The sequence below is a fragment of the Chiloscyllium plagiosum genome, chromosome 18, assembly GCF_004010195.1.
Source record: "Chiloscyllium plagiosum isolate BGI_BamShark_2017 chromosome 18, ASM401019v2, whole genome shotgun sequence".
Taxonomy (NCBI): domain Eukaryota; kingdom Metazoa; phylum Chordata; class Chondrichthyes; order Orectolobiformes; family Hemiscylliidae; genus Chiloscyllium; species Chiloscyllium plagiosum.
Window position 1 is genome coordinate 21967350 of NC_057727.1, and position 22156 is coordinate 21989505.

Below are 22156 nucleotides of genomic sequence, written 5' to 3' on the forward strand. Positions count from 1 at the left end.
TCCTAAAGCTATTTGTTAAAAATATATGCTAACTTGGGTTTAGGGAAGGAGGCTACATCAATAGCATACTGTTCCCAACATCCTTAAATAATAACAATAGTGTCTTTATATAGTGTCTTTCTTTATTTGGCAAACTCTGCCTTTTGTTTCATATCCTGGTCTAGTCTCCAGTAAAAAAAATCATTTGTATTCACAGAGGAGTCAATGTTACTGTAATTAAATGTTCTCTATTTACTGTACTGGGTAAGGGGAGTCTGCACTTTCTCTTGGTCTCATAACACTATCATGTGGTTTGGGTTTTTATGGAATTAACAACTCCTTGCAGTTCTTTATAATTGATGCAAAGGGCTGAGAGATGGAAATCACCTGGATTTCTGACAGATCTAGTTCTTTCTAGTAGGAGATGAGAGGTTGAAGGATAACAACCTGCCATATGGGAGTCACAAATGGTTGAAATCAAGGTAAACATTTTTGAAGGACAGATATGGCATCATGACAGTGTCAAAGATCCTGTTTAGTTTATATCTCCAGGTTTTTAAAACTGAAAAGAAAAGTAATGCTGTTTAAAAAAGACTTCTATTAATCTTTGATTGACAGGCCATCTGCTGCAGGTTAGAAAGCAAATAGCATCAAGTCATGTAACTTCAAATGGTCTTGTTTATAGTGAATACCACCCCCACGTAGATCACTGAGGGCATACATTGGGCACACAGCCCAGCAAGAACACCTGGGACACTGCATTATGGGCAGATAACATCACTGGTCCCATTCGTGCATGCACATTGGCAGCCATTCAAGAACCTGAACCCGAAGGTGGATGATTCCTTCTTCAACATTGACAGCACTGAGGAGTCACAGGAGTTGTTGGGAGAGGTGGGGTGCAAAACAAAGGGTGTTTGAAGAGACGAATGGAGGAAGTGGGCATAACTCCAGCCATAGCCCCCAGGAACACCCACCCAGCTCTAGGACCTCTCCCTGGAAATCATGCTGGTTGGAGAAGGCCAGGTGCTGAGGCAGAAGCAGGGTCACTGGGGGGTAGAGCAACAGCTGTGGCCTGCAGAGAGACAGCAGGCCGGGAGGCCAGCATTTCTTTACAATTAACTCGAAAGGGGTTTGGAATTCACAGTTCGACAATTTAAAGGAGAGTCTATATTGGAGTGGTGCTGGTCACCTTTCTCCATTTCGAGAAATTCCCTTCAACTACTATTCTCTGTCTCCTGTTGCTCAACCAATTCTTTATCCACTTAACTAGAACACCCTGCACACCATATGACTTCACTTTCTCCATTAGTCTACCGTGGGGAACCTTATCAAACCCCATTACTAAAGTCCATGTATATGACATCAACAGGAAGGGCTGGTGAAGGGCTTTTCCCCCAAAACGTTGATTTTCCAGCTCCTCGGATACTGCCTGACCTGCTGTGCTTTTCCAGCACCACTCTAATCTAGACTCTGGTTTCCAGCATCTGCAGTCCTCACTTTTACCTAATTTAAGGGGAGTCTAATAAACAATTACCTCATCTGAGTATCTGAGTAGAAGCTGGTTTGTTTTCGAGCAGGATTAACCACTTGTGAACAAAAAGGTTTGAATAGATGCTACAAGTACAGGTGAAGTGCCGGAGGACTGGAGGGTTCTCATGTTGTTCCCCTGTACAAGAAGGGTAGTAGTGACATTCTGGGTAAATACAGATCAGTGAGCCTGACATCAGTGGTGGGAAAGTTGCTGGAGAGGGTACTGAGGGATAGGATCTATTTATATTTAGAAAAGAATGGGCTTAGCAGTGATAGGCAACATGGTTTTGTGCGGGGGAGATCGAACCTTACCAACGTAATAGAATTCTTCAAGGAAGTGACCAAGTTGATAGATGAAGGAAGGGCTGTTGATGTCATATACATGTACTTTAGTAATGGGGTTTGACAAGGTTCCCCATGGTAGACTAATGGAGAAAGAGAAGTCATATGGTGTGCAGGGTGTTATAGCTAGATGGATAAAGAACTGGTTGAGCAACAGGAGACAGAGTAGTAGTTGAAGGGAGTTTCTCGAAATGGAGAAAGGTGACCAGTGGTGTTCCACAGGGGTCAGTGTTGGGGCCACTGCTGTTTGTAATGTACATAAATGATCTAGAAGAGGGTGCTGTTGGTATGATCAGCAAGTTTGCAGATGACACACAGATTGGTGGAGTAGCAGAAAGCATAAGGGACTGTCAGAGAATACAGGAGGATATAGATAGACTGGAGAGTTGGGCGGAAAAGTGGCAGATGGATTTCAATCCAGACAAATGTGAGGTTTAGGCAAGTCTAATTCTAGAGCGAATTATAAATGATTGGAAGAGCCTTTGGAAAGGTTGATGGGCAGAGAGATCTGGGAGTGCAGGTCTATTGTACCCTGAAGGTTGCTGCACAGGTGGATAGAGTGGTCAAGAAGGCATATAGTATGCTTGCCTTCATTAGATGGGGTATTGAGTATAAGAGCTGGCAAGTCATTTTAACCTTGTACAAGACATTGGTTCGGCCGCATTTAGAATATTGTGTACAGTTCTGGTCACCACATTACCAAAAGGATGTGGATGCTTTGAAGAGGGTGCAGAGATGGTTTGCGAGGATGGAAGGTGCTAGCTATGAAGAAAGGTTGAGGAGGTTAGGTTTATTTTTATTAGAAAAAAGGAGATTGAAGGGGGACCTGATTGAGATTTATAAAATCATGAAGGGTATAGACAGGGTGGATAGAAGCAAACTTTTTCCCAGGGTGAAGGATTCAATAACTAGAGGTCACGCTTTCAAGGTGAGAGGTGGAAAATTTAAGGGGGATACACGCGGCAAATACTTCACACAGACAGTGGTGGGCGTTTGGAATGCGTTGCCAGCAGAGGTGGTAGAGGCAGACATGGTAGATTCATTGAAGATGCGTCTGGATAAATGCATGAGTAGGTGGGGAGTAGAGGGATACTGATGCTCAGGAACAGGTTTAGACAGTACATTTGGATCGGCTCAGGCTTGGAGGGCCGAATGCTCTCCTGGGCTGTAAAGTTTCTTTGTTCTAAATGGGAGTTGGTTGTAAAACCATTACTGTGTATGAGAGAACAGGCTGTGTTGCTCAGTTTCTTTTCTAGCTCCACGTAGCTCCAGATGTCCAACCGTGGTGACTACTGGTGAGTGGTTACCAAGTCGAGATGTAGTCTGTGAGAGGCTATTAGGAGTGGTTGGAGAATGGCTGGCAAGGAGGGAATGTGTGCTAAGAGGATTGTGGATGGTCTGAACAGTTAGTAAAACAACCAAGATGAGGTCCTAGAGACTGGAAAAGGGCCTTCTCACCTTGGAGATCACCCATCTCTGTTCTGCCTCCAGAGGTTGCTCTGCCCGACTCTACTCCACAGCCACTTCCCTGGAGGAGTGGCAAGTGTAGGCTTTTACTCAGATGGTCCAACAATTTGGAAAAATTCCCAGTTTCAGCTTCCAACACAGTAGCCAAAATATGGCTTAGAAGTATCCAAACACAGCAGAGAGATTTACTGGAGCATCAACAAATTTTTAACAAAATAATCAATACCCTGGCTTTAGTGAAGCCTTTTATGTGGATTAGGGGAAGACAGACACAAAAGGCACACTGTAATCTGAAAAAACTACCAGTTAAAATTCAATGGCAACAAGGATTACCATCTAAAGTCAGTGGTCTACAAATGTTACACAAGCTTTGCTTATTCAACACGTTTCAATCATTAGACCAATCAACCCCCCCTCAACTTTTTTTAAAAAATCTCTCTTTTCTTTCATGTCATTCTCTTTAATAATGCTTGTGGTGACTGTTTCACTTTAGATTCCTATTGCCTCACAATTTCCCAAATCAAAGGATAAACAGACCTCAAAGGGTGACAGACTCCAAGGTTTCCTGGTTTTCCCTGAAGAAGTACTACCTCCTGTTTTATCCCTACTGAAAAATATGGGTCTCAAAAACATTTTCACAGTCAAGATTTTTATTTTTGGTGTGGGGGAGAACTCTGCTGGCTTACTGAGCTCTCCAGCAATTTGTTTGTGGTGCAGCATTAACATTTAAAGACTTAAAGACTGATATGCCTCTATTGACTAACATTGACCATTGAGAATGTTAGGGTGCAACCATACCCTAACCTCGAGAGAAACTAAAGAATGTTATCCAAGCTTACAAAAATATCTTAATCAGCTGGACCAATGGGTTGAGGCGTGACAGATGGAGTTTAATCTAGATATCTGAGAGGTATTGCATTTTGGTAAAACAAACAAGGGCAGGACTATACAATCAATGGTAGGGCCCTGGGTAGTGTTGTAGGAAAGAGACCAAGGAGTTTGGGTACATAATTCTTTGAAGTTTGCTTTACATGTAGACAGGGTGGTTAAGAAGGCATTTAACACACTTGCCTTCATTGCTCAGACCTTTCAGCATAGGAGTTAGGAAGCCAGTTTGAGGCTGTACAGGATGTTGGCGAGGCCTCTCCTGGAGTATGGTGTCCAATTCTGGTCACCCTGCTACAGGTGGGGTGTTAAGCCGGAGAGAGATCAGAAAAGATTTACAAGGATGTTATCAGGAATGGAAAGTTTGAATTAATAAGTAGAGGCTGGAACTTCTTTTTTCACTGGAGCATAGGACGTCTAGGGGTTCATAGAATCCCTACAGTTTGGAAACAGGCCCGTTGGCCCACCAAGTCCACACCGACCCAAGAGTAACCCACCCCAGACCCATTCCCTTACCTTATTATCCTCTATCGACCCCTGACTAATGCAGCTAACCTCCACATCCCTGAACACTATGGGCAATTTAGCACAGCCAATTCACCTAACCCACAAACTTTGGATTGCAGGAGGAAACTGGCATACCCTGAGGATACCCATGCAGACACAGGGAGAATGTGCAAACTCCACACAGACAGTCATCAGAGGCTGGAATCCAACACAGGTTCCTGGTGCCATGAGGAAGCAGTGCTAACCACTGAGCTACTGTGCCACCTTATAGAGGATTATAAAATCATGAAGGGTATAGATAAGGTGAATATCAGGTATCTGTTCATTAGAGTGGACAATTTCCAGATTAGGGAGCACATTTTTAAGCAGAGAAGAGACAGATTAAAAAACTTGGGGCAATTGTTTTTTTTGTTACACAAAGTGGTTCGTGTGTGGAATGAATTTCTAGAGGAAGTGGTGGTTGCGGGTACAGTTACAACATTTCAAAGACACTTGGACAAAGTACTTGAATTAAGAGTGTTTTGGAGGGATATGGGCCAAGCACGGGCAGGTGGGACTAGTTTAGTTTGGGATGTCGGGTCAGCCTGGACTGGTTGGACCGAAGGGTCTGTTTCCCTGCTGTATGATTCTATGACTCCGATATTTGAAGTGTGTAATGAGTTAGAAGATGCTTCTTCAAAAAGATGACTTGTGTAGCCAAGTTGTTAAAAGGACCACATTACCATGGCCATTGGCAGGTGGGGGTCATTTATATTCATGGATATAGTTAAACACATCAGCCCACTAAATTTCTTCCCAGTAAAACTATCTAAATTCACATCCCATCCCTGTGTAGTGGGAAGAGAAACTAACATTAGCAGTACAACAGCCAGTAATCACTCTTATTTGATCTTTGTTTTGGCTCCAGAAATGATGCATGAGAATACTGCACAAAATTAGCAACATACAAATTTTTAAAGTTGAAAGGATTCTTAACATTAATTAATAATATATAAATTGAAAAAAAAATGACAGAATAAGCCCATCATATACCTCCTAAATACGTTAGATACAAACATGTCATAGAATCCCTTCAGTGTAGAAACAGGCTCTTTGACCCAACAAGTCCACCTAAGTGACCCTCCTAAGAGTTACTGACCCAGACCCATTCACCTATCCTATTACTCCTGACTAATGCACCTAATCCACACATCCCTGAACATTATGGGCAATTTAGAATGGCCAATTCACCTAACCTGCATATCTCTGGATTGTGGGGGGAAACTGGATTACCCAGAGGAAAGTGGAGAACGAGCGAACTCCACACAGACAGTTGCCTGAGGCTGTAATCGAACCCAGGTCCCTGGTTTGTGAGGCAGCAGTGTTAATCACTGAACCACCAGGTCTATCAGTTACCCTGATGATAAAAACAATCTCATGGAAGAAACAGAAATTACCACCTAATTGGAAAACTCTGGAAAATTCCTCTCCAATGCCTAAAAAAATTCAGAAAAGTTTGAGGAGACCACTATAATCCAGTCCTCAGCATTATCCCAGATAATGTGCAGAACTATAACTGGCAATGACCTTCTTACTCTAACGAATTAATAAAGAATGAAATTACACTTGCATAACAAATTATACCTTTCAGAATAATCTAAGATCAATGAAGAATCATTTTTAAATTGCCCATACTGTCCCACACAAAAAAATAACTAGTTAGTCTGGCTTTAGTGACCCTGGTTTGTGGAAGAATTATGGGCCAATAAACAAAATACCCATCCTGGTCTCATTATCTACTTCATCAGTAGAACTGGCAAAACATAAAAGTTTGGTTCAACAGCTTACTTGAATGATAGCCAGAATCTTATCTCCTTAGTTTTGGTGGGCAAATGGCCTGTGGCAAAACAGTGACACTTTGGTACCCTAGCTCTGAAGGGACAGGAGAAAATTATAGTGGGCCTTGCCAACCTCCACCCATCACTAAATTTGGCCTCAGTCAGGGCCTACCCACTATGTAGTTCAGTAAGAACCACTTTTCCCATTGACAAGCACCGAATATGACTCTATACTGATCCCTACAGGGGACTGTTTGCCAGCTGCTCCTAGTCTCACTCTCCCTCAGCAAAACCAGTGAACAGCAGAAATGGAAACTAGGGATGCAAAAACAGTAGACAGGACTGTTCCCCTTCAATGTTGCTCTTTGAATCCCAGAGGGAAGGGACAATGAATTTTACTTCTCTTACGTCCATACGTAAATGTGTTGTTATGGAGGCTGTGGGTGGGTATAAAGTTCATCTAATCTAACCTAACCACTGAGAGCTCCACCCAAAGCGTTGAAAATTGAGAAACCCCCAATTAGGGAGTAAACAAAAAGTGTTAACACGTGCAGATTCCAAGCATACTTCCTGAAATAAAAAAGGTTCAGCCACTACAAACGCCGTCTTTTACTGCAGGAAGTCACACAATGCATTGTTCTTCGTCCTTCGCTTGTCCACCTTAATCTTAAATCAGATCACTTTTGATACACTGCTGCAAATTACACCCAGGGCACAAAGGAACAGACAAAGTTAAAACTTACCTAAAACTCATCTTGAATTAAATTCAAAAAAAGAAGCTAAGCACGGTATCCGAAATCTTGTGTGTGCAGCAGATGCTCAGAACTCGATAAAATGTAGCACCATCCGTAACTCAAACCCAGCAGCTCCTTGCTGGGAAGGGGGAAAAAAAATATCATCCAGGCTCTACGCCCTAAAGATAATGAGCATTCATGATGTCGTTAAGCATGAACAAGATTGAAAGCAGCAGAGACACAAACTAGACTGCTACGTTGGCAGCAGATAAATAACCAGGTTCAGCCACGCCCGCTTAGGCTGCATCACACTTGGGTATCAGCCAGTTAAAGTCAAGCAGTCTTCACACAAAAAAAAATGCTTGGGACTTGGAACCGTGCCGCAAGCAGCTCTGAGGTGCCACTTCATCTCCTTACCGCCTGCTAAAGCTAAATATGGGATGTTTAAAAAAATCTTCAGTTCAGAGGCAGGAATGAAAAGTCCTGTCGTGTACAAATCTTCCAATTCCTTTTTTCAGCATGCAAGAGTTTCCCAAGCTGCAGTGGAACAGTCTGAGAGTAACGCATCTATCTTCTAGGCGAATAATTTTTGAAGAAAATATAATCACTTTGAATGAACTGTGCAAACACTCCCGGCGTGTTTCTGCTCTTTTACCAACTACAGCAACAGTACATAGGAGCATTCCTTCGAGCCGGAAGGTGTAGAGGGAATGAGAATGGGAGAAGGTGCCTTTCATTCAGTGATTCATTTTCCACGTCAGATGTAATATTAAAAAGGGACCGATGAGCTCATTTTATTGTCTGGCTATTCATTGTTTTTTTTTTGTCGCAAAAATATCGTTTCAATAATAACCGCCAAAGCAACTGGTCAAATGAGCCTGGCACATCCCAGTGCAACTGGTGGGTAACGGAAACTTAATCCAATTTGCTTTCTATCGGCACAGGATACTAATGTTCACATCCAGACATGTCCATGCAAGCCTTAGGGATGGGCAGACAGCACCAGCATTCCTCAAAGCTACAGAGTCTATCATAATGATTCATTATGCTGTCATGACATCAAATACAAAACCAACCACACAACACAGATCCGCTCTATTGTTAAACGTGAGAAGGCGTTCTCTTGTGAACCCAGTCCAGAGATAATCCTGACGTGCCAGAAAGCAGTTTCTTGCGTTATACCTCATAGAGGTGCACAGCACAGAAGAAAAGCCCTTTGGTCAAAAGCACCTATATAACTTAATAAAAACTGCAAGAACTGTGGATGCTGTAAATTAGAAACAAAAGCAGAAATTGCCAGAAAAGCTGAACAGGTCTTGCAGCACCTGTGGACAGAAATCAGTTAATGGTTCTGGTCAAGGGACCCTTCCTCAGAACTATAAAACTTCATTACTCAGCCCTATGAATTTGGACTTGGGACATTATGTTGAGGTCATACAGGGCATTGAAGATACAGGGCTCTTCTGGAATACTGTGTCCAGTTCTGGTCTCCCTGTTGTAGGAAGGATATTATTAAGCTGGAGAGGGTTCAGAAGAGATTTACCAAGATGTTGCCAGGAATGGAAGGTTTGAGTTATAAGGAGAGGCTGGATAGGCTTTTCACTGCTATGTAGGAGATTAAGAGGTGACCTGAAAGAGGTTTATAAAATCATGAGGGTCATAGATAAGGTGAATAGCAGGTGGGTAATTTCAAGATGAAGGAGCTTAATAAGGCAAGAGGAGAAAGATTTCAAAAAAGATGAGGAGCTATTGTTATTTACACAGGGAGAGGTTCGTGAGGAAGAGGTGGATATGAGTTCAGTTACAACTGTACATCTCCATGACTATTTAAAAGCCATTTGAAGAAGTTCATGAATAATAAATGTTTGGATGTATATACACCAAGCGCAGGTAGGTGGGACTAGTTTAGTTTGGGATTATGGTCGAACCAAAGGATCTGTTTCTGTGCTGTATGATTCTGTGACTCTATTACTATTCCAATCCCATTTTCCAGCACTTGGACCCTCGCCTTATACATGAGCCTTGGAGGGATTACTATATAGATTTACAAGAATGACATCTGAACCTTGGGAGTTAAGTTACAAGGTGAAATTATGCAAATTAAACCTATTTTCTCTTGAATTTAGGTAGTTAAGGGGCGATCTGACTGAAATCTTCAGGTTATTAACAGGAAAAGACACGTACATAAAGATAAACTATTTCCACTGGTTGGAAGGTCTAGAACTAGGGGGCATAGACTCAATTTAGGGCCAGACTGTCCAGGAGTGATTTGAGGAAGCAGATCTACAGGTAAAAGGTAGTAAAATTTTAGAACTCTATTCCACCAGTGGATACAGGATCTGTTGTTAATTTTAAATAGGAGATAGATAAATTGTTGTTAGCCAAGGTAGTAAGGATGTATGGGCCAAAGACAGGTATATGGAGCTCAGCCACCAAATGAGCTCCTTGAACAGCAGAACGGGCTTGAGGGGCTGAATAACTCTAGTTGCTTTAAAAAAAAAGTTGTGTGCCTCCACATTGAGGCACCTTCTCAGTTACCTACTCTCTTTACTACAATAAGCTTCTCCTCTCAACTCAGGAGGCCTCTCATGGACACAGAGCAAGAGTAGATCATATGGTTTTGATTGGATTTGATTTATTATTGTCACATGTCCCGAGGTACAGTGAAAAATATTGCTTTGCATGCTAACTGGACAAATCATACCTCACATAAGTACAGTACATCAGGTAATAGAGCAGAATGCAATATAGTATTACAGCTACAGAGAAGTGATTTGAAGAAGGTGGTGTTGTACTGGGGTGGACAAAGTTATAAATCACACAACACCAGATTATAGTCCAACAGGTTTATTTGGAAGCACTAGCTTTTGAAGTGCTGCTCTTTCATCAGGTGTTTGTGAAGTAGGGACATAAGACAGAATTTATAGCACTTCAGCAGTCAGGGACATTCGACCTTGGATCTTCGGGTGACCATACTCCAAGGCGGACTTCAGGACAGGCAACAAAGTAGAGTGGCTGAGCAGAGGCTGATAGCCAAGGTTGGCACCCATGGGGATGGCCTCAACCGGGACCTTTGGTTCATGTCACAATACAAGTGACCCCGCTGCACTATAAACTCTTTCTCACACACTCATGCAGACCCTCTCTCATACACAAGCTCTCTCTCTCTCATAAGCAGATATACACCTCCCACACATACATCCACGCATGCACCCTCTCACAGGCTTATGCCCCATCACACTCACACTTTGCCAAACCTGTACACACGCAAACACACACTCTCTCACGCGCACTCACATGCACACACTCATTCTGTCTGTCTCTCTCTCCTACTCGCTCACACCCATATTTATGGGGTGAATATGTATTTGCAGATACATTCTACTTTACTCAAAAATGGAGAACCTGCAAGTAGTCAATGCAGACAGTGGATCCATATAATATTTATAAATTCCACTTTGAAAATAGAACCAATCTGACTCAAGATTGATTTGACTCATATGTTTAAGGCATCGTCTGAGCGGAGACATTATCTTTTGTTAAAAAACCTTCAATTATCTTGAGAAGGTTACTTAATAGTTGTTCTGCGATTTACATATTAAAGAACCAAAACTAGCAAATCCATTCTAAAAGATGAAAGAATTAACAATCTAGGTTTGTTCAATGTGTCTTGTATCACTGTCATCTTTTGCTATAAATTCTGTGTCTTATGGCCCTTCTTCACAACCATCTGATGAAGGAGCAGCACTTCGAAAGCTACCGCTTCCAAATAAACTTGTCAGACTATAACCTGGTGTTGTGTGATTTTTAGTTACAGAGAAGGTGCAGAGAAAGATCAACTCTAATATATGAGAGATGTATTCGTAAGTCTGGTAACAGCAAGGAAGAAGCTGTTCTTAAATCTGTTGATATGTGTTCTCAAATGTTTGTATCTTCTGCCCAATGGCAGATGGTAAAGGAAAGTACAACCGAGGTACTGTCACACATTCTCCACCATTCAATAGATTCAAGTCTCAACTTTAGCTTCAATTCCAGTTTCACTTTCTTTCTCCCTCCACCCAACCCTGCTCTGTCTCATGATTCTTAGAAGTTTGAAATAATCACACTGTTTGACAGAGATATTGCAGCTGACAGCAAACATTCTCAGATCTCACTACATGCTTCAAGAATTATACTTTTTTTGTTTAGTACAGCGTGCAGTGCAGTGAGTACTGTGGCATCCTGATGAACTGATGAGCATAACTATACAGCTTCAAACATTTTTCAAATAAGAGAACAATATATCATTCTTTTATAAACATAATGCCTTTATATATCAATGACTGTATCAATCATTAACAATTCTGACATATTAGATCAAAACTAAAGATGATTAACAATTGGCTTTTATTATTGAATTTAACACCTCAGGTTAAGTTATGGAACCAGTTATTATTTCAGAAATGACTATTGACTACTGGGTTGAAACCCTGGGATAAGTCTGAAAGGTCTGACAACAGCATCATAGGAAACTTAAACAGCAGCTCTTAAGACAGCCATAACGTTTATATAACTTCACTTTATAAATTACAGAGCCATCAGAAAGGAACCAGACTGGCTGAAAGTATGCTGACACCAATCAGTTTAAATGAGTACAAATTGGCCATTCCCTGAACTATTCACAATCATCCAGAGATAATCTGTTTATTCAGGTGGATGCAGACCAAGCCATGAAATGCACTTTGGACAATTGAGCCTGGCTGAGAAGGGGATTCCACTGGCCATGTAATCCAAAACCCTTTAAACAACAGCCCTGCAATAACTGGGTTTCCAGGTAACGGTGACTATATTTGGTAAACAGCCAGTTTGTGGAGAGAGGTCATGTGACAGCAAGAAAACACTTTGTATTTGAAGGGACTGCTTTTCCAGGGTCAGGAGGACCATGAGAAGAACAGCAAGAAGACTCATGATCTCATTCCCTTGTTTCCAGCCATTCTGTAATTGTATTCCCTGCCTGTATTCTGACATATAGGCAACATCTTCACTGTAAATCAAACAACTGCCGAATTCAGAGCCAAAATACTGCACTTGCTGGAAACAAAGGTAGAGAAGGAGGAGACTGGAAGAAAACAGCAAACCCGGCAGCATAGAGAGATGGAGAAGTCAACGTTTCGAGTGTAACCCTTCTTCAAGGCTGCGGGTGGGTGGAAAGGAAGTTGCAGATAAAGGGAGGGGGCAGGTTTGCGGGAGGTGGTGAGGTTGGGAGAGGCGAACACCAGATAGAGGGTACAATCTGGTTGGTCGACAGGAGGAATGAATCCGGTTGGTAATTGGAAGAAAGGTTCGATCAGAGGAAGTGGGGGGGGGTTATTTGAAATTGAAGAACTCAATGTTGAGTCCTCCGGGCTGTAAGCTGCCCAGGTGGAAGATGAGGTGGTGTTCCTCCAATTTGCGGTTCGATTCACTGTGGCAATGGAGGAGGCTAAGGATTGTCATGTCAGAAAGGGATTGGGAAGAATAATTAAAATGGGCAGTAACTAGTAGGTCAAGTCAGCCTGGCTGAGGCGCTCAGTGAAATGAGCCGAGTTTACATTTGGTCTCCCCGATGTAGAGAAGGCCAAGTCGGGAGCACTGGATACAGTAAATTAGGTTGGAGGAGAGGCAGGTGACCCTCTGTCTCACCTGGAAGGACTATTTGGGCCCTGGATGGAGATAAGGGGCATGGTGTCCTGCAGGTTTTGCATCTTTTCCGGTTGCATGGAAAGGTGCTGGGGGTGGGGTTTTGTGGGGGTTGGTGGGGAAAGTGGCACGAACCAATGAGTGACAAAGGGAGTGGTCCTTGCGGAAGATGGAGAGGGGAGGGAAAGATATTCTTGGTGGTGGGGTCAGCAAAGGACAAGAGATTAATCGGTCAACATTTTAAATCATCTTGATGTAGAATCAAGAAAGATTTTTAAGTGCTGCCTGTAACCATCCAAGTCATCAGACTACAGGATCAGTATATGACTGACTCTCTTTTCTGGCTCACAAACAACCTAACTTGCCCTACCACATTGTAACTTGCATCCGCATGTGCTGTATGTGAACCTCTTGAAAGCATAACTGAGTGAGGGTTGGAGTCTTTTTCTAAATCATTTTTACATACTGAGTGTTAAATGCATAAATCAGTGAGTCACCAGAGGCTCACAGATGATGTTACCTAGTATGGTGATGAAACATCTGAAAATGAACCTTCCAGCTCAGCGAGCAAATGTACACCCAGAACCTCAACCTGAGCTACAAATCTTCTCCAAACTCGCGAATGCATAAATACTATATACTTTCATTTTAACACTTACAAGAAACCTGTGTGGGTCTGTTAGTCACAGCATATAAACAGTTACAACTCTAGTTTTGCTTTTATATAAAAAAAACTTTTCATGGTATCACATGCGTGACAGAAAGATGTGGCTTTTCTTCTGTTCGAAAGTCCGATATGACAGCACATGGGAGAGGCTGGAAGGTTCATCTCTGGATGAGCTGACCAAGGCCCTCAAGTCCTTAGAAAAGAATAAAACTCCAGGAAGCAGCGACTGTGGGACTTGAGGAGGAGTTTACCTTCCTGGCAGCCCCTTGGTCCTCACTCTCACCACTCTTCCTGCTACTGCAAAAACAGGAGTTTTTTTAAAAAATGAACAAAGGACATTTTTGCAATGGAACCATTTTCTTCAGATCTAAAGCTGCAGATTGCGGTCAGTCTTTGGCCTGGCAAAGTCCCCTCAAACTCTGTCATGAAGCTGCAGCTTATGTTTCAGTTCAAATCACCCTTCTGCCTGTTTGTTGGTATTTTACAGCTTCCTGCTGTGCCCACTTTGCTTGGCTTCTTGCACTGCAGCTTTCCTCTTTCAAACCCTCCTGCACTCTTGCTGTCTGTTATTAGTCTCCAATAAATCATTCTCCAACTGTGTTAGTGTTAAGCATTTCACTGCTTTGATGTCAGAACTTGGCACTAGCTTTCTTTTCTTTTTCAATTCTTCTATTTGAAGCACATGAAGTGCCCAACAAAACTGTAATCCAATGCCCTGAAACATGGGTGCCCAGTGTCCAACATTGAGGTCCTTCAGAGGCAGCAGTGAGCTGAAGTCACCAGGTGTTTTGCCATATTGAGATTTCTCCATGTTTCACATACCGATTAAGCTGGATATTAATGAGGTGAGTTGTCCCATTAATAAGATGTTTGCCCAATTATAATCTCATTAATAGGTAACTCGCATTTGCCATGTCACCCGGCAAAAGCATAAAAGGTGCAGCAAGGTGATCGTGAAATTGACTTCCCGTCTGATTCTTCATATGAGATGGTGATGGCTGGCTAGTATCATCGCTGAGCGGTTAATCCAGACAGCCAGGTTCTGACAATCTGGGTTCTGCCATGGCAGATGCTGGAATTTGAATTCAATAAAAATCTGGAATTAGGAGTCCAATGATGACCATGAATCAATTGCTGATTGCCAGAAAAACCCATCTGGTTCACTAATATCCTTTATGGAAGAAAACTGCCATCCTTACTTGGTCTGGCCTACATGTGGCTCCAGAGCCACAGCAACATGGTTGACTCTAAACGGCTCTCTGGGCAATATGAGAGGGTCAATAAATGCTAGCCTAGCCAGCGACACCCTTCTCTCATAATAAATAAAACAAATTTTGTCAAAAATCACACCATTAAACGTGTCACCCAAACCGCTGTAAGATTTCAGCCAAAAAATTAGCTACAAGCTCAAAACTAAATACAGATCTGTTCCTATTCCAGAACAAAGCATTAGCTTGAAGCTGTTTTCCCATTGGTTACTGGCATCTCGTTCTTGATCCACTGGTCTCATATGAACTGGGTCTTTCTGACTGCTGATGGAGTCCTGAGACTAGCAAACATGTGAGTGGCAGCAACAGTATAACTTTATCACACAAACACACTGCAATCAAGTCTCCACTGTCACAATATCACTAAATCTACACAAGTGAATAGACCAGGTTACAGTCTGCGAAGGCTGGCTACAATTTGCAAATGACCGAATAACAGACTGTGTAATGGTTAACACACTCTCCCTACACAAGGGAATATGAAAGAAGCTTTTGAAGAACAACTAGTACAAAATACTTATTACTGCAAAGTTAAAAGCCTAGATGAATATTCACTTCCCAACAAACATGTTTAAACTACATTAAGAATATTCAATATGCACTGAATTAATTAGTATGAATGCACAAGCCATAATGATGGCTGTTATACAAATTAATTATCCAGCGATTTCCCTATCCTGACCGGATTATGAAGGTAAATGTCATTTTGATTATGATAATTTCTTAACTTGTTTGTAGAAGGTGGGTATAGGTTAGATTTACAATAGTTACTGACTACAATGAACAAGGGGCTGAAATGGCATCAGCAAGCCTGTTAATTTAAAATGACAATGCAAACAGTGGGAAAACCTTCATACTTCCTCAACGTTTTAGGAGAGGAATGCTGGGCCCTTCCTGTACACACTGTTCTTCAATGTTTATACATTAGCCCTTGCTCAACTCTCAGTTGCTCCCTTAGAAGGCTAATTTAGTATGCATGGAATTTCTCAAGGCGAACATAAAAAATTGGATCATAGAGAGCATATTCCCCTTTTGCTCTGCACATAAAAGGAAACATCACAATTCTATTCCAAAAACACGAATTAAATTAGGAACTGACATAAGGACCGGTGATCAAATGTTCTTTCAAGCATTAAAAACTGCTTATACCTAAAGTCAAATCCCCATGACTTCAGATGGTATTTATTGTTGGAGTTCTAACATAACTATTGGAATGGTTTGTCTCTTCTAATTCTACTTTTCTTTCTCTCTCTCAATGCCACCTTTCTTTCCTACTCTTTATTTCACTTTCTGTCTAGGATTTTAGACTGAATTGATGTTTTAACTTACCCTTCCTGTTTTAGCCTCTGCACGCCTTAAGAAGGCTACTTTAATCTGAGACACAAACTGTTGTCCAATTTGCACAGATTCCCTGCAGAGCATGCTGCAAAGCTTTCGGTACTGTTTGGTGGCTATTGTCCACAATATTGAGGTCTTTTTCCCAAATCTGTTTGTAACAGTGGGGAGGATCAAAGCTACCAGACTCAATTCATTCAATTGCAAAGCAAAGGAGAACAGTTAGAGCATCTTTATGAGTCATTCTTGTGAAAAAAACACATTCATATTTCATTTTGAAAGTATTTGAAAATATTATGAAACCTGCTATTTGTTGCCATTTTTAGGTTTTGGTATGGACCAGGTCAGACCACTCAAAACATTCTTAAGCAGGCAGCCCAGACCATAACTTTGCAATTTGTTTTGGTAAATGCAGAGTGAAAATGACCTGGAGTAAGTTAGCTAGGTTGACTACAGACAAAAATTTATTCACAAAATTACACAATGAAACACAAACAACAGAATAAAGAACCCCTACAGAACTCAGTCTATCTAACCTAGGCTTAATTAAGCTGTTCTGAATATACCCAATAAGTAAACCCCTGAAACACAGTAAAAATGAAACAAGTGCTTACAGGTTGAAGTTAGAAGAGCAGAAGAGGAGAGAGTCCAGTAGCCTGTTTCCACACAGCTGAACTCTTAAGTAGGCCTGGACTGAACTGCTCAGCTAGAGAGCTGACTGCTTCCCTTTCATAATACAGGTCACTTCTAAAACATGATCACTTTGGCCAGAAGTCTCATCTGTTTACATATAAATAAAAGGCCTCTCAAAATGCTTTTTCATCTCTGTACCAAAATAGCCACCTCGGAGCCAGGAACTGTTGACCCATAAGAGGTACAGTTAGTAAGTTTGCAGATGACACCAAAATTGGAGGTGTAGTGGACAGTGAAGAGGGATACCTCAGATTACAACAGGATCTTGACCAGATGAGCCAATGAGCTGACAAGTGGCAGATGGAGTTTAATTTAGATAAATGTGAGGTGCTGCATTTTGGGAAAGCAAATTTTAGCAGGACTTGTACACTTAATGGTAAGGTCTGAGGGAGTGTTGCTGAACAAAGAGACCTTGGAGTGCAGGTTCATAGCTCCTTGAAAGTGGAGTCACAGGTAGCTAGGATAGTGAAGAAGGCATTTGGTATGCTTTCTTTTATTGGTCAGAGTATTGAGTACAGGGGTTGGGAGGTCAGTTGCGGCTGTACAGGACATTGGTTAGGCCACTGTTGGAATACTGTGTGCAATTCTGGTCTCCTTCCTATTGGAAATATGTTGTGAAACTTTAAAGGGTTCAGAGAAGGATTTACAAGGATATTGTCAGGGTTGGAGGATTTGAGCTATAGGGAGATGCTGAACAGGCTGGGGCTGTTTTCCCTGGAGCTTCGGAGGCTGAGGGGCATGGATAGAGTAAATAGACAATGTCTTTTCCCTGGGTTCGAGGAGTCCAGAACTAGAGGGCATAGGTTTAGGGTGAGAGGGGAAAAATATAAAAGAGACCTAAGAGGCGATGTTTTCACACAGACTGAAAATCCACCCTCCACACCACCCTCTGTCTTCTACCTTTGAGCCAGTCTGTATCCAAATGGCCAGTTCTCTCTGCATTCCATGAGATCTAACCTTGCTAAACATTTTCTCATGGGGAACCTTGTCGAACGCCTTACTGATGTCCATATAGATCACATCCACCGCTCTGCCCTCATCAATCCCTTTTGTTACTTCTTCCAAAAACTCAATCAAATTCATGAGACATGATTTCCCACACTTTTGAGAAAAGGAATAGCTTTTTAGGAAAAAAGGACCAGCTTTGTGACATTTGTTTTGTAAGAATGCACAGATGCACCATTCTGTAAACAGCATTTTGTAAAACAGATTCTAAAGCACCAGTTAAATCAAAGCCACACCTCAAGAAAAAAAATGACTTGTCCAAACATCCTATTAAATCAATTGCTTGACAGCATTCAAAATTCACTGCTAAAATCATAAATGATGTTTACTCGACTGTCAACACTGTACCAGCTTGGAAGCTCAGAGTAACTTTGTGAGGGCAAGCAGTAATTTTTCCCAGGAAGTGAAGCCAGACAACTCATCATTCCTTTCATCTTCGACCAGTAGGTTTAATGACTAATTCTGGCATCAACCTTCATTGCAGATTTCACATCACCAAAAAGCCAATCATACCCTGTTGATGTAACGATCATAGTAAGGCATTGCAAAAAAGACATTCACTGCATTGGGCATTTGGCTTCTAGAATCTGGATTTGATTCCAGATCAGATTACTAGAATGATCTCTGTTGCAATGGCCTGAAAATGTAAGCGATTTTGAATAACATCATTTCAGTTCCACTGTACAAAACTATCAATGAAACTCCACACATTGTTATGATATTGTTGGGGTAGAACATAATGCTCGATTGTGTGTTGGTTATGGTACTCAGGAAGCATGGGACATTCTTTACCTTCATAACTGCACACACATTTCTCCTTGATCATCTCCAACTAACCACTTCAGTCTCCAAACATAAGATGATTGGATGTGACCTTCTAACCAGTCCTCCTCAATGTTTACCCATCCCCAGGCTGCCTCTGTTCCAGTTCTGGGGTTGAAGGACCTAGTTCTGTGTTGCACCCACCTCCACAGAGATAAATTGGATCCAACAGGCCTCTTTGAATCAAGGTGGTTCAGCTGAATCAGGAAATTTGCCAACTTGAGCTACTTATGATCTTATTGAATGGTTAAAGGGTATTTATGACTCGTTAAACTGATTTCCAGTTACAAATGACTGCATATCTTAAGGGACATGAGAGGGCAAAGGCTGAGAAGCTATTTTTCCCCTCACGGCAGAGTCTAGCACCAGGGGGTATAGTCTCAAAACAAAGATGCGCCCATTTAAAATTGAGAGGAGAAGGAATTCTTTCCCTCAAAAGGGTTGAGAATCTTCGAACTCCTTGTGATACAGACTTGTCGGGCAGACTCCTTGTGTATATTTAAGGCTGAGATAGAGAGATTCTTGATCAGTAGGAAAGACCAGGATTATGGGGAAAAAGGGCAAGAAAGTGGAAGTGAAGAATATCAGATCAGCCACAATCCTACTGATTAGCAGAGCAGGCTCAAGGCACTGAACGGCCTACTGCTATTCCTATTTTTTTTTAACGTTCTCATGGTCTTGCATCACCTTGGGCTTGAATTCCTCCCTTAAGGCAAATTTATTATGAAATCAGATTCTCAAAGTGACATCCAGATTCCAGCAATTTTCTTACAAGATTGTAATGGAGAACAAGTGACAGTTTCCTAAATTTTGTTGGGAATTTCACTTCTCAACCTCACTTCATTGTCGCACTACTCCTCCCACTCTCTGACTCTACTCACTCCTGTTGCCACTCAGACCACAGGTTTGACACTGTATTATTGCTTTGAAACTGTATGTTTTAGGAGAGGGTATTGCTTTAGGATGCACTGACCAGCCAAGTACCAGTATAAAAATGTGACCAGCTGCCATGTGTAGTCCAGCAGAAGAATGTCAGAATCAGGTTGCATACCTAGTTATCTGTAAATGTAAGCTGTAGTCTGAGCTATTAAGTAAACCAGTAAACTGAAGCCATGCTACTTAACCATTGGCGACTAATAACACATTCAACAGTGACCAGCAAACCAAAACTACAAGCTCAACGATTAAATGCTGGTTAATTTGGATAACTCTTTCTAAAGCAAATGCCCAGAATGAAAAAAAAAATCAAATTCTGCCTTACAATTATTAAAATTAAATGGAAATACTTACTGGTTTTGGTGGCGACAGAATGGCGAATCATCGTCATCACAAGTGCCTGCCGAAACTGGGGGATGACAAATAGACAAAAATCTAGATCAAAATGGAGATTTCTGAAAGTGGGAAAAAGTGTAGCTATCAAAATGTTACAGGCAAGTGAAATTTTCATTTTATAAGATAAAAAAGTAGAAACCTATCAATCTGCAATTAAACTGCAAGTTAAAGTTTGTTTCAATTTCAACAATTCAAAAGACTTCAAATCATGATTATCCCCACAGCCAGTTCAGTTTCACACAGTAGAAGTCTAAGCTGTTAGATCTGGTGACTTAATTTATTCTCATTCGTAATGCCAAGTACTTTGCTCAACTCTGAACTTGCTCTCTCTAAACAGAATACAGGGACACATGTTTTAGTGCGCAGTTATCCAGTTACGCAAAGTTTCAGCACTAAGGGTAATGTACAAACTGTGAACTAATGCTAACCTGGTTAAATTCAGAATTTGCCCTAACTCAATAACTGACTGAGTTGGAAGTTTGAGCAGTTGACTCCTCTCTAACACTAATCCTCGTTTTGATTGTGTTCTATTCCTTACCTCCTAAAGGTCATGATTCTTACAGGCATTCAGTGCTACGAGTATGAGAAGCTTCATTACTATGTGTGGGACTTTGCTGTACATGAATTGTCCCCTGCAGTAACTATATTTCTTTGACTGTAAAACACCTTGAGAAGTCATAAGGTCCTGAAAGCCTCTACATGAAGTAGACACCTTATTTCATGCAAATCAGCATCCAAACAATGACCAGAACGTAATGGGGAAATCACAGAATAAGCCAATTTTATTCTCCCACGTTACACATTTGTAGTGCGTCAGTGGAAGAAACCCTTTTTTAAAATTCATCCACAGCAGATGGGCATCTCTAGCTTGGTCAGCACTTATTGCCCATAGTTAGCCAAATGTTGTGGGAGGTCTGGAGTCACAAAAGGGCCAGACCAGATAAGGATGAAAGTTTCCTTCCTTTAAAAAAGACATTAGTGAACCAAACGGGTTTTTCTGACAATCAATAATGGATTCATGGTTATCATCAGACTTTTATTTCCAGATTTTTATTGATTTTTAATTCCGCTATCTTCTGTAGCAGAATTTGAATCTGGCCCCCAGGATATTATCTGGATCACATCTGGATTAACAGTTCAGCAACAATACAATGGGCCCGTCACCTCCCCAACCTACCGGATAGTTCTACCTCCCTAGCCCCTTGATATCATAGTCTATTGTAACAGCTCCACTCCAGCCCAGACTAAAACAGCAGATTGAAAAGGCATCTTGTGGTGCAGTAGTAGTATCCATATCTCTGAATAAGGAGGCCCAGGTTCAAACTGCACTTGCTTTAGAGCTGTGTCATAACATGTCTGAAGAGGTTTATTATATAGAACACAGAAATGTCAATTGACTCAGTAGCAGAGCTGGAATAGTTTGTATTGATTGGGCTCACATCTACTTAAGTTATTGCAAACTACCATTACATCTTCAACTCCTTTTCAAAGACAGCTCACATTGGACTTAAAACATTAACACTGTTTCTCAGTCTGCAGATGCTGCCAGAGCTTCTCCAAGAACCTTCTATCGTTATCCTAACCACTCCTTTTCTCCCTGAAATACTTAAAAGAGATGGTGTCAGCCAAATCCAATTAACTTTTGCAAACATCTTCAGTCAGAAATGCTGAACTGGCAATCCATCTCAGCCTTTTCCCAGCATCACAGGTGCCCATCTTCAGCCAATTCAATTTACTTTGCTTAATATCAACAACTGAAGGAAGTGGATAATGCGAAGGCAATGGGCCCTGACAACCTTCATAGCTCTGTTCCCAAAGCAGGCTTCCAGTTTTCCTGTAACCGCCATGTCCAGGGCAGATCTCACTAATTGTGCAGGGCAGCTCTGGAATGACAGTGGGTGACTGGGTGCACAAGGGCCTTTTAAAAATGGTGTCAGGATGTTCAGACAGTGGAGAGTGACTCCAGCCAAAACGAAAGGGAGATCAAGCTCCATCTGATGAGCAGGGCAGTCTGGGGATGTGGTATGTAGCTAATGAGGTGAATTTAGATCCGAAATATGAGGAAACCACCAAGAAACCCTCCATGAAACCTGTCTAAGATACCCAATTTCT

At 41.6% G+C, this 22156-nt stretch overlaps 1 protein-coding gene across 2 annotated transcripts in view; it reads right to left on the reverse strand.

Annotated features, from left to right (window-relative positions):
• Positions 1-22156, reverse strand: part of LOC122558947 (protein shisa-5-like) — a 74524-nt gene that overhangs the window by 34910 nt on the left and 17458 nt on the right. Inside the window, exon 2 of one of the 2 annotated variants that reach the window (XM_043707920.1) lies at positions 20003-20057. In XM_043707920.1, the coding sequence (XP_043563855.1) occupies positions 20003-20057 (55 nt within the window). Of the gene's footprint in view, positions 1-7273; positions 7523-20002; positions 20058-22156 lie in introns of those variants that run through there. The other variant, XM_043707922.1, reaches the window with a different exon arrangement.